Source organism: Pelophylax lessonae (genome assembly GCF_965119305.1).
Source record: "Pelophylax lessonae genome assembly, chromosome: 2".
Classification (NCBI taxonomy): domain Eukaryota; kingdom Metazoa; phylum Chordata; class Amphibia; order Anura; family Ranidae; genus Pelophylax; species Pelophylax lessonae.
The window spans coordinates 115,428,856-115,442,287 of NC_138769.1; the positions used below are offsets into that span (position 1 = coordinate 115,428,856).

A 13,432-nucleotide genomic window follows, 5' to 3' on the forward strand; every position below is an offset into this window, starting at 1 on the left:
GGAGAGAAGTGTTTTCTTTGCTGCCCTTCTTGACACCAGGCCATCCTCCAAAAGTCTTTGCCTCACTGGCCGTGCAGATGCACTCACACCTGCCTGCTGCCATTCCTGAGCAAGCTCTGCACTGGTGGTGCCCGGATCCCGCAGCTGAATCAACTGTAGGATATGGTTCAAGCGCTTGCTGGACTTTCTTGGCTCCTTGAAGCCTTCTTTACAAATGCAGTGGAAATGTTTTGTATGGGATTAAGTTTGATTTCATGGCAAAGAGGGACTTTGCAATTAATTTCAATTTATATTATCACTCTTCATAACATTCTGGAGTATATGCAAATTGCCATCATAAAAACTGAGGCAGAAGACTTTGTGAAAATTAATATTTGTGTAATTCTCAAAACTTTTGGCCATGGCAGTACATACTGTTAGCATCTCCAAGTGCCTACCTGTGATCTCTATTATTTTGTTGAGTTCTTCCAGCCCCTAGAAAAGTGGAGTGTCCTGATAAAGAAACATTTACTAGACCCTTTGCTTGCTAGTTCATACTGGTCCCTTTTCGCCTTTACTTCATTGAGAGTAGGTTTTGAAGGATGACTTTTGAATTGCATTATGGGATTCTCGGTTGTGGTGTGGCTATTCTACATTACCTCTGAAGATAGGCTTTGTAGGTTACATTTGTGGGGGGTTCTGAAAAGTTGTCTGAGGGCAATTAACAAGGTTGTTTTGTATGGTGTCTACTCTCAGGACAATTTTTTTTCTTGTTACAAAATTTCTTTCAGGTGCATTTAAACTCAAACCAAAAGATGGAAAATAATGCAGCTTACCAGCTTGTAGATGTGGTGGCTGCGTATATGTTTTCTTTTTAATTACTTCCTACCCAGCGTATTGTAAAATACCAGCTGGGCAGGAGCACTACTATCCTGGGTGGATGCCATATGACAGAAATTAAGAAAACATTTTTTTTTTAATTTTTGGTATTTTTTGCTTATATAGCAACAAAAATAAAACCCAGTGGTGATTAAATACCACCAAAAGAAAGCTCTATCTGTCTCCAAAAAAAAAAAAAAAAGAAGAAAAAAGATAAGAATCATGTAATTTGGGCTTAGTGTTGCATGACTGAGTATTTGGCATTCAAAGTGTGACAGTTTTAAAAGCTGAAAACTGTCCTGGGCAGTGTCTGGTATTGTGGTGGTCAAGGACCATTTCCATCAAGTACAGAAAATATAGTTGGTCTTGGCAGAAATTCAGTGTCTGAGTCACTTCCTGGGAGCTGAAAAGAAAGCACTTTAGAAAAGAACCTTATCTTGCTTCTGTCCCATCAATCCAACATGAACTGAGTCAGACATGTTTGAAGTTCAGCTTGTGTGACAACAATGGTAAAGTGGAGTGAAAAGATACACTAGAGAAAAAAAGCAAAGCCACGATGGGACAGAAAGTGCATTGTTGGCAGCCACCATATTTTAGGAATGGTAAGCTGCCATATATTGCATTTTTGTTTTTGGATTTAGATACACTTTAAAGAATTCATATTGGCTTCTGTTTGTTACAAATTATTTTATTAATATTATTTAATAATATTATTAAGTAATATTATTGCCTATGTTTGTCATAAATTGATATTTCTTTTTATCTTCCAAGCAGTACGTACTTTGCAACTTCTCATGATTCTAACTGTATGACTGATTACCTGTTTTGTTTGTTTAGCATGGCAAAATCTTTACAATAAAAATGTATCTGATTAGATCAAAACTAAAAAATATTTTAAAATGTAATTATTTATCATTGTCTTGCTTGAAGACCTTTGTCAGAAAGTAACTGAAAGTTTATGAACAAGTGGTACCACTACTCCCTGAGGTGTCCCTAGATCTAGACATGGTTTTTAGCTCACCTTACCTAAATATCCATAAGCTGCTCTCTTTGCATTTTCAGAGGATTCATTGAGAAATTTGACTTTGTTTGGGTCTGTGCTTGCAAGCAATAAACCACCTGACCAGTCAAAGGCACCAACGGCTCCGAGCACCACAGTATCCTGCTCAAACAACAACAGTTAGTTCTTAATATTTTGGAAATGTAGATACTTTTTGTTTGTATATGAATATTGAAAACACACACAAATACAATACACAATGAAACCAATACATTTTATGCATCACTGGATCTTCTGTTCCAACATATGCCAGTCTTTGGTCTGATCACTTGTATACCATTCACATGTACATAGAGACTCAGAATGTCCCCAAAATGTCCTTGTATTACAAATAATTTCTTAGTACAACAAAAAGTTTTCATATATAGGATGCTTTTTATGGACTAGAGTAATTTCTATGCCAGAAATTGACCCCCATGTGCAAGAAGCTGCTGGCTTCTAAGACCAACATTTAACAGCTTATATATTGATAGAAAATCTGATGGTACCACAGTGGCACATTCATAATTTTCTTGTAGAAACTATTTTATTGCCCCTCTAACATGGATAACAAAATCTGTTTCAGACTGAGCAACTCATAGCCAATCTGCTATTATTTGGTATTTTTTCAAGCAGCCTTCCTCGACAAGAGTTTGAGGGAACCCTAGGGTTCCTCCAAAGGTAGCTAGGGGATCATTAAGGAATGAGCATTGGTGGATTCATTCTCATCTGAAAGAGCCTGCATTTTTAAATATGGAACCAGTGGAACCTCTTCTCTGTTTTCTCAGTTAAGTTAGCAATGCCAGAAATGATCTTCTAAGCTGTCTATAAGGGTTGCACTTTTCCCACTGATCCCCCCCCCCCCCCAGGTCATATAACAGGACATTTTTTCCCTGACCATGAATGAAAGGATTAATGAAAGGGACCACCAATATAAGTGGCATTATTCCTACTGTCTACTGATGTAAGTGACCACTTCCCCCATTAACCCCCAATGGGCATTCAATTAGCCTTAAAGAAAAAGGGGCATTACACTTCTGCACAGACCACTAATGTAGGGGTACTTTTTCCACAACTGACCAAAAATAAAAAAAGGACACTAAGGGAAAGATTTAGTAAAACTGGAGTTCTCAGAATCTGGTGCAGCTGTACATGGTAGCCAATCAGCTTCTAACTTCAGCTTGTTCAGTCAAGTTTTGACAATAAGCCCTCGTTCACATTAAAACACGGCTTTGAAATCGTGTGACTTAATCTGATATTGCACAGTTTCAAAGCCCTATTTCAGTGCGACTTCAGGTCCGACTTGAAAGAAATCTGTGTGGCTTCATGCACAGATGTCTATTGAAGCAGCATCCGAAGTCGCCAGAAGTAAGAACTACTTTTTCAAATTGGTACAGCACGGCAAAGTTGGCGTTGCTCTAATTTGAACAGTGGCATTGCCAGCAGTAGGCTACAACTTGTCACGCGATTTGACCTGTCAAATCGCATGGCAATTCGCTCCAATGTAAACAAGGGCTAAGACCTGGAAGCTGATAAGTTTTGATGCAGAGCTGCACTAGATTTTGCACTCTCCACTTTTTGTTATTCCCGCCATGTATAATGTTCACTTATTTTCTGGCCAATATTAATATTTGCTTTACTTCATGATTAGTGCTGAAAATGTAGTTATTGCAGAAGGGTGTTAAAAATGATCTGTTTTGGATGTCATGCATGCTATGTATGCCCTTCTTCTTATTGTTTTATGTATAACATTTACAACTTACTGATCATGATATAGTACAATAAGTTTTAGATATAACAACTTTTAGCAGGGGTCCCAGAAACCTGACAATTTCTTCAGGGATGCCTCCACGGTAATACAGCAAAAAGGTTGAGAAAAGCAGGTTGTTGTCTTTTTGTATATTTGGAATTAAAGATTACAAATATTTCCTTGTTTGTAATCTTTAAAGTCCCAAAACCATTTTTCTATAGGGTGGGGACGAGTTAGAATCTCAGTTGAAGTCTGTGGGTTAGCTAGGGAATTTCCCTCTACTTCCTGTCTTCCTGACAGCATTGCTACTTTAATGGAAAGTCAGGTGAAATCTTCAACTGGGACACAGTCAGACAGCAATAAATAAAATCTGACATAGGTTCTATCTTTCCCACACTGTAATAAAATGTTTTATTGCTATTGATGTCGTTGGATAAATTTCATCTAACTTCTTATCCAAGTGACAATACTGTCACTGGAACACAAACAGACAGCATTACACAGTAAGGTATTAGCAGTGGTACTAACCCTTCCCCACTCTTTTTTTCACTAAAAAACACAGACCACATTGCATTGTACAAGTATGTAACAGTTTATTTCTATTGCTCCATGTGATAAGAGTTAATTTTTGTGTTCAGTGATCTCTTTGCTTTTGTTTTGCATATTTGAAACACAAATCTTTATTTAGGCATACCAGTTATGTCTTACCTTATCTTTTATATGAGCTGAAAGTCCAATTTGTGCCAAATCAAACTCCAGCGAATCACCTGTGGTACCTATAGGATGACACTGGGTTATCGTCAAAGTGGAATGACAGTGTATTTCAGATACAGGGGGAAAGAAAAGTAAAAATGTTGTTATTATCGTCAGAGACATATTTTACGGTTCCTTATGTCAGACAGTCCTTCATATCACTTTACTTGGACTCACCCAGAAGTAGATAGAGGCAGTTCTATCATTCTCTAAGAATTGTTGGCAAATATGCCTGCAAACAATTGACCATGAATGGCACTGGTGATCTTATGTTCCTCTTTATACAGATCACCTGAATTATTAGGACTGTTTATGTGACTGCAGGTCACATGATCTAAAAATGGAGCTGTCTTTATGTGTTTGTTGGCAAATTCAGTTAGCTTGCTTGCCACTAGATGGCTCTGTTCCCATTATAGACTAGTAAGGGGAAAGTTGTAATTAGGTGTTAGAGCCCCTTTCAGAAAAGTCCATCCCAAGTGGTGTATTGGGTGGAGTTATTGCCCATATAAATGTCAGTGTGGAAGCAGTCCATAGTAGACAGGACATGGGAGCCAAACACCCTGGTGCTGTCAAGATGTAGTCTTCTGCAGTACTGACCTAAAATGTCCTTTGATGGGCTGCAGTCCCAGGCGAGGTGGAACAGCATTTGTGAGTAGTGGTGGAAGCCTGGGAGAATATGTACCATCTGGCAAGGCAGAGCTATAGAAGTGACAATGTGAGAAAGACTGGCATACTAAAGAGGGCGCCTTGATGTCCCCTGACCCTTAGCTACGGGTCCTGTGGTAAGGTGATGGAAGCTACCGCCGTGGACTTAATATGCATGGGGAAGATGTCCCAAATCTGTGGTGGTACCAAGGAGAAGAATGGAGGTTTAGAGGCAAGATGGCTTAAAGCACATGTGCTTGTGTTCTGAGCAGAAATGATAATTACAGAATGTCTACTACTTCCGCACCAAAGAATTCTGAGAGTGTGTTAGATGTGATGCCAGATGTCACAGAAGGCTTTGTAAAGTTGTGAAGTTAACGTAAAGTGCAGAAAATGTATTTTATATGTGGAAATTCCTTCTGTTCTCAATGTTGTGAGAAATATGCGCACTGAGTTCATATGTGTATTTATAATTTAGCATCACCCCACTATGTAGCAAAGCCCATGCAGACAGTGAGCCATGCCACACTGTCCTGCTCATTTGTAAATATAATATTGCAGAGCTTTCACCCGTGTAGGACATTATTGGTTCAGTGTAAGTAACTATATTAGGCTAAGTTCAGAAGTGTGGGTGGGGGGCAATAAAAATGCATGGTTAAAGCACATTTTTAGCACCCGCCTCCCCTTAAGCTGCAATGGCAGCGAACAGGTTTACATGCTGTGGTTTTAATGCCTCATGCCTGTGGCAAAAACTATCCAACACGTTGCGATCGGGGGGCAAATGAACATGACCCATACAAGTGAATGGAGAAACTCCACAAACAATCCCACAACCGCATGCAATGCAATGTACTCGGTAGAGGCATGTTTGCTGGCAAAAATAGAATAAAACAGGTTGTGAGGAGGCATCACACCATCTTTTAATTGCCTCTAAAAAACGATCCAAACAAGGATCCCGCTTTTTAGGAGCAGCGGGTTTAGATGCACGTTTAAATCTAGCCTTATTGTTTGCCCCACAACAAAGCATCTTGACTATGGATTCCACAGCAGCTGCACAAACTGCAATAGTTGTCATTGCCTTACTTTTTTACACTGTATCACTGTAACTGTGTAAAGACTTGTATACTCTTGTGTATGTACGTTAATCATCTGTCTTTTTTCCAGTGACTATATCTGGAGGTGAATAACTACAGAGGTATTTTAGATGACAAGTTTTCACTCTCTTGTGCAAGCAATGGGTGTAAGTCACTTACCTTCTATTCCAATTATTCTCTGCTGCAGGGCAGAAAGAAGTCCATCTAGTTTTGAATAGTCATCAACTCTAATGACATGATCTTTTTCGTCACTGGCAATCATTTTAAGCTCACTATAGGCTTTAGTCTTATTAAATACATCACCCACCTGTTAAAAATAATAATCAAGGTAAAAAAAACACTATAGTAAATATTACAGTGGTGGATCAAGGTAAAAACTGCATCTTGTCTGACTACTGAGCACACCATGGGCAGAAACAAAAAAAAGATAGGCCCTACTGGCTTTAAAATTACAAAGATACACAAAGCATATTTAAAGCTAAAAATTATTTTTTAATAGATTAGGGAATAATAAAACCCATGTCAATATACAGTATATTTATTTATTTTGCTGTGTCTCTTTGAGAAAATGTTCCTTTACATGCTCTTTTGTGACCCAATAGGAAGTGATAGAAGCTCTCTCCAAAACATGGCATTTATTCTTAGACAGTTGTCACCAGACAACTCCAAATTTTGGATTCTCTCCTGTTTTCACTCCCGGAGACAATGGTCGCTAACTTTTTTTTTTTTTTAAATACAATTGTCAATGTATAACAACACATCAAAAAAGCCATATGACAAGTATATGCATCCAGGTTCATTGTACATCACAATTAATGCAGACATTTAACCCCAACACGATTAGTCTCCCAGGGTTAACCCTGGGGAGACTTGACAAATTTAACCTCAACCCAGAAAAGAATATACCTAACAAAGGGTACAGTTTGCCAACAAGAGGCCTGAGGCTAAAGCCCACTGGAGCCCCAATAACAAATATACATTTGCTAACACATGGAAAGAGAACTTTAAAGAGGGTGGAAGAGAGGGAAGCATAAGAAAGGGGAAAGGAGGAAACACTAAAGGAGAGTGCATTCCTCTTTGGGGGAAATAAGGAGCAAAACCACAACGAAATCCTGGAATTCAATCCCAGTCTAGCATAGTAATGAGAAGCTATGAGATATGAAGGTCTACTTTTCAACAGTCAGAAAGCTCCTGACAACAATTATGGGTTCTTACATCTAAAATCCTTACTCACCCCAATAATAAATCGTTCAATGTTTTTTATCCTCTGGTCATTGATGACAGTTGTTAAATTCACAGGATCCATGAATATATCTCCATCTGTCAGCACTAAGATTATTTTATCTGCACTTTCTTTAGATCCATGAGTTTCATTGAAAATGTTGTCTCTGCAAAAATGAATAGCATTTTAAAAATGTCATCAGTATGGCTTCAAACCTTTATGTTAATTGAAATTAAAATTCCACTCTAGATCCACCTTTTAGACAATGCTGTGCATTTTTTTTATTTTGCTTGCAAATACTTTTTTCACCTTCCAAAACTGGAGATGCTGCTGTCTCCTGTCCAGCATTTTGTCTGAATTTCCTGCTGGTAACATGCACAGTGAATGTCACTGGAGTGGATTTATTAAAGGCATATAGACTGTGTACTTTGCAAGTGCAGTTGCACTGATTTTCACTAGAGCTTAGTAAACAAAGTGAAGCTGTACTGATTTTCATCATCCAATCATGTGCAACCAAAAATCATTTTTTTTTTTTTACATTTTCCTTGCACCTGATTGGGTATTCTTTACAAAATAAAACTTTACCACATTTGTTAAGCTCTGGAGAAATTGAGTGCAACTGCATTTACAAAGTACACAGCCTATTTGCCTTCAGTAATTGAACCCCACTGAAGGAGTGCTGCACATGAATAAACACAATGGAGATGAGATCAGGCAACCAGCTGTCAATCACAAACTATCAGGCAGAGCAGTCCTCTTGTTAGTGAGCAGCCTAATAAACATACTGAAACCAAGATCAGGCAACCAGCTATCAATCACAAGATGGTGGGCAGAGCAGCCGACTTGTGAATGAGCAGCCTCTCACCTCTGTATGTCTGCATGTGGTGTCTTGGACTTGTATTGACCTACTTGTGATGTCAGAAGCACAGGGGTGGCTACACTGAGGCTCTATCAGATCCCACAAGGCAACATAGCCACCCTATAGAAGGCAATGTTTTTTCACATATTTTGGGCGATACAAGTGCAAAGGGGGCCCAGCTTCTTTCCACATAGCTGACATGCAAAGCAGGACTCCGCCAATACATTTAGGGTCTTCAGGGCATCACGCTTATGTTCCACCCAAACCCACATACGGTTAACATGTATGGATGCTGATCCTAGACCTCTTCATCTCATCCACCTGGTCATTGCACACATTAACCAGTTCATGCCTGCAGTACTCATACACATAGGACTATCTATACTCATTGTCCAAATGGAAGCTCCTGGAGCCCAACCATCCGCCTGGGGCCCATGAAACACAAAGGCCATCTGACGCATGAGGGGGACATACTAAAACATTTAATGTAGCGTGTAATAAAGTATCTAAATCTTGCTCTGAAACTTTGCACAGACTAAGTTTTTAACTTTTCTAATCTATCCTAGAAGTTTCATGCATTTCGGTCTTCCATGAGGCAAACTAGGGACATTAGGCTTGTTTTTTGGGGAGCTTAATGTGGCTTAACATACAAAAAAGAGCTTAGATGTTAACCAATTTCCCCCAAACTTTACACAATAGAAAATTCTATCTATGCCAATATATTCTGAAATTTTCAGATCATTTAGTAAATAACACCCAAAGGTATTCACAATAAGCTATATTTTTACAATCCTAAAACATTTAATGTGAACTTCCTAATGTAAAAAGAGCTTACATTAAGCTGTTTTTTTGTGGAGCATACTGTGGCCTATCGTACAAAAAACTTTAATGTTATCCAATTTCCCCCAAACTTCACACAATTCAAGCCAGGTCCTTTGTTAAATCATAGCAAAAGTTATTCAGATGTAACTATTGTTTGTCAAATCTTGTGCCATAATGTGTCTAAACCTCAATCAGTTGCCTTTAAACTTTGCAAAACCCAAGTTTTCAGCTTCCCCAAACCTATCCTAGATGTTTCATGGATTTTTGTTTCCCACAAATCAAGTGAGTGACATTGAACTTGTGTAGCCCCTACCGCTTTTTGTGTAGTAGCCGTAGTGTGGGATAGCCAATGGGGGAATATTATGAGTGTGTGTGTGTGGCTCACCAGCCAATCCCTGAGGGTTTCTTGGCTTGCGGTGCATGCTGGGGAAGTGCATATATATTTATGAGAATTGCTGTGTGCTCAGTCTTAGTACAGTCTACCTACAGGCTTGGCCTGGTGGTGGGAATGCGTATATGCGGGAAAGGTTTGACTAGGCCTCAAGCCTAGAAGGGGCCTCACATGCTGATTGAGGAGCAGAACCAGAGAAGCTGGATGGCTACTGGAGGTACCTGGTACTGGAACGGATCTAAGGAGCAAGTTTGTCTCACCTACTGAGGATCTCATGGCTGTCCATATTCAGCTGTTCCTCTAATAACCAGTGTCAGCCTGTGCTCCTATTGATTCTGCACTGTGGAATTGAAACTTGTGCTGGGACTGGTGAGTCTTAAGTTCTATTCTAATCTAATTTTGACATGGATTTTGTAAACTCTATACCCTATCTCCATATTATGGAGTTCTCCAATAAAGCATTCAAAAATGTACTGTTCCTAAAATGTACACAAAAGAATCTGTCTATGCCAACATATTCTAAAAATTCTAAAAACAGACCAAAGATTATTCACATTTAAAGCAGAACTCTGGGCAAAAAATGTTTACATGTTCTTGTTGCTGATCTCCTGCCTTCACTGGATATGTAATCCATCTTCTTGTTAACAGAGTAGTTGCTCTGAAATAGCCTGATGATTTTCAAATCAAACCCTTAAATCCCAGTGGTTTCCTGCTTGTAGGACCGATGGCTGCTATGCCTTCTATCCCCCCAGCCACAGGTCTTGGTATGTCCCATCTGTAGTTCTGTTCTTCAGCAAGCAAGGATGTACTTGTATTCCATCCCTACTTGCTGCAGTGGAAGGACCAGGATTCATAGACAGGTGGTGTCCTAGGAATGACAGCCCTCATGGTGTGCTGTGAAAGGCTGCATCCAACGGAGTCTGTAACCTGTGCTGCCTGCGAATTGGGGCCACATCCCAGCTGGCTCGGAATCCTCTGTTTGCTGTACTATCCGAAACTCAGCTTTCTGGTTCTGGTAGCTGCTGCCCAATGTCCCCCAGTCAAATTACCGGTTGCTAGGACCACCTGGCATCTAGCAACCAGTGACATATATGGAAAGCCCCAGAATTCACAGCCAAGATGCTCCAACTTTTTTTTCTACTGACCTGCTCCTCCATCTTCTGCCCTGCTCACAGTGACTACGGAAGAGTCTGAGAGCTGTGAGTGAGTAGGGGAGCCAGGAAGAGAGAGACAGAGGATGGCATTCTGTGCTGTAGGAACATGAGAGTGTAACCAGAGATAGAGGGGGGGGTCGGAGGCAGCCTACGCTCTCTCTCTCCCTCTCTCTCTCTCTCAACTCCCCCCACTACCTCTCTCCCCCCCCTCTCTCTCCCTCTCCCCCTCTCCCTTCTTCTCCCCATCTATCTCCCCCCACTCTCTCTCCCTCTCCCCCCCCTCTCACTTGCTCTCTCCCTCTCCCTCTTTTACTCTCCTGTCCTTTCTCTCCCCCTCTCTCTCCCTCACTCCCTCCCTCTCCCTTTTTACTTTTTTTACATTAAGCTGTTCACATTAAATGTTTTAGGAATGTAAAATATAGCTTAATGTGAATAACTTTTGGTGTGATTTACCAAATGATTTGAAAATTTAAGAATATGTTGGCATAGATAGTTTTCTATTGTGTGAAGTTTCGGGGAAATTGGTTAACATCTAAGCTCTTTTTCTTATGTCAACCACTTGCCGACCACCTGCCACAGATATACTGTGGCAGGCTGGCTCGGCTGCGCAAATCGCGTGCCCCCATTATCCAGTGGGAAAGCTGATTCATGGGGCCGGCGGCTGCGATTGTCGCGGGGCACCCGTGATCACTCCCCGTGGAGAGAGAACAGTGGTCTGCTGTTGTAAACACATCCCCCTATTTAGGATCTCTGTGTTGATTCCACAAGCCCATCCCCCCTCACAGTTAGAAAACACCCCCTAGGCATACACTTAACCCTTTGATTTTGAGAGTTAAACCCTTCCCTGCCAGTGTCATTATTACAGTAATAGTGCATATTTTTAGCACTGATTACTGTAGTAATGTCACTGGTTCCCCCAAAAATATCAAAAAGGTCAGTTAGGGGTCCGGTCTATTTGCCACAATGTCGCAGTGCTGCTAAAAATCGCTGATCGCTGCCATTACTAGTAAAAAAAATAAATAAATAAATAAATAGAAATGACATTAATCTTGTAGCAGAATACACATTGGCCTAAAATTAAGAAAAAAAAATTATTTTAATTTTTATTTTTTTTATTGGGAATGTTATATAGCAGAATGTGAAAAATATTGTTTTATTTTTTTTTTAGAATTGTCGCTCTTTTATTTTTTCGTTTATAGCGCAAAAAATAAAAATCGCACAGGTGATCAAATACCACAAAAAGAAAGCTCTATTTGTGGGAAAAAAGGAATATCATTTTTTTTATGTACATCGATACACGACCGCGCAATTGTCCGTTAAAGTAACGCAGTGCCGAATGGCAAAAAATGGCCTGGTCATTAAGGGGGTAAAACATTCTGATCCAAAAGTGGGTAAGCCATACTAATCTCCCCAAAAAAAAGACCTTAATGTTCTTAGTTTTCCTTGTGGGAGACCAAAATCCATGAAACCTCCAAGATAGGTTTGGGAAGTGTAGAACTTAGGCTGTGAAAATTTTCAAGATGATTGAGGTTTAGACCCATTATGGTATGTGAGGTTCTTTTTACATTAAGCTGTTCACATTAAATGTTTAAAGAGTACAAAAAATATAGATTAATGTGAACAACCTTTGGTGTAATTTACCAAATTATCTGAAATTTTGATCAGAATATGTTGGCATAGATATGTTCATCTATTGTGTTAAGTTTGAGGGAAATTGGTTAACATCTAAGCTCTTTTTTGTAGGTTAAGCCAAATTAAGCTCCCCAAAAAAAAAGCTTAATGTCCCTAGTTTTCCTTGTGGGAGACCAAAATCCATGAAACCTCCAGGATAGGTTTGGGAAGTGTAGAACTTAGGCTGTGCAAAGTTTCAAGACAATTGGTTGAGGTTTAGGCCCATTATGGTACGTTAAGCTCTTTTTACATAGCTGTTCACATCTGTTTTAGGAATGTAAAATATAGCTTAATGTGAATAATGTTATGTGTGATTTACCAAATGATTTGACATTTTTAAGAATATGTTGATATAGATAGACTCTTCTATTGTGTGAAGTTTGGGGAAAATTGGTTACCATCTAAGCTCTTTTTTGTTCGTTAGGCCACATTAAGCTCCCCAAAAAACAAGCTTAATGCCCCTAGTTTGCCTTGTGGAAGACCAAAATACATGAAACTTCTTTTTCTTTTTAGGAAAGTTAAAAACTTAGTCTGTGCAAAGTTGGCAATTGATTAAGGTTTAGGCACCTTATTACACGTTAAGCTACATTAAGCCATTTGCACATTAACTACTTGCTGCCCGCACTGTAGCCATCTTTCCTTAATTGCCGGGAGGGCGTACATTGACATGCTCCCGTGCATGAGCGATGCACGCCCAGCTCGCTCTGTGATCAGCGAGTCCATGAGACTCGCCTGATCACAGATCGGAGTAAGGGGCGGACCCGACCCCTTACCATTTGATCAGCTGTCAGCCAATGACAGCTGATCATGTGAAGTAAACAGCAGCCGGCGATCAGCTGTTTTTTTATCCTCATACATAGCATAAAGAGGAGAGCACACCTAGAACTCTTCCAATGGGCCCTCTTTCCCAGTGGTGCCAAACAGAGAGTTTGCAACCCAAAATCCTTCCCACATTCTAAAGGAGCACTCTACATCATCTCTCCATCCCATAGCAGAGTTAACCTTAAAGGGGGACCTGACCTTCCACATGACCCTGAAAAAGAAGTCAGCCTGCAGTTATGAAAGCATGTTAGTGTGGCTCACAGATTGTAAATTATGTTTATTGTATTTCAGAACACTTTATCTTCCTAACAAAAGTCCTGAATTGTACTATGTGTTTTAAAGATGCCTATGA

At 39.8% G+C, this 13,432-nt stretch overlaps 1 protein-coding gene across 4 annotated transcripts in view; it reads right to left on the reverse strand.

Annotated features, from left to right (window-relative positions):
* ITGAE (integrin subunit alpha E) overlaps positions 1-13,432 on the reverse strand; it is a 146,889-nt gene that overhangs the window by 53,671 nt on the left and 79,786 nt on the right. For all 4 annotated transcript variants that reach the window (XM_082245840.1, XM_082245838.1, XM_082245839.1 and 1 more), the window contains 4 exons: positions 7,374-7,527; positions 6,299-6,446; positions 4,356-4,423; positions 1,885-2,020 (listed from right to left, as the gene is read on the reverse strand). In XM_082245840.1, coding sequence (XP_082101966.1) covers positions 1,885-2,020; positions 4,356-4,423; positions 6,299-6,446; positions 7,374-7,527 — 506 coding nt within the window. The remainder of the gene's footprint in view (positions 1-1,884; positions 2,021-4,355; positions 4,424-6,298; positions 6,447-7,373; positions 7,528-13,432) is intronic.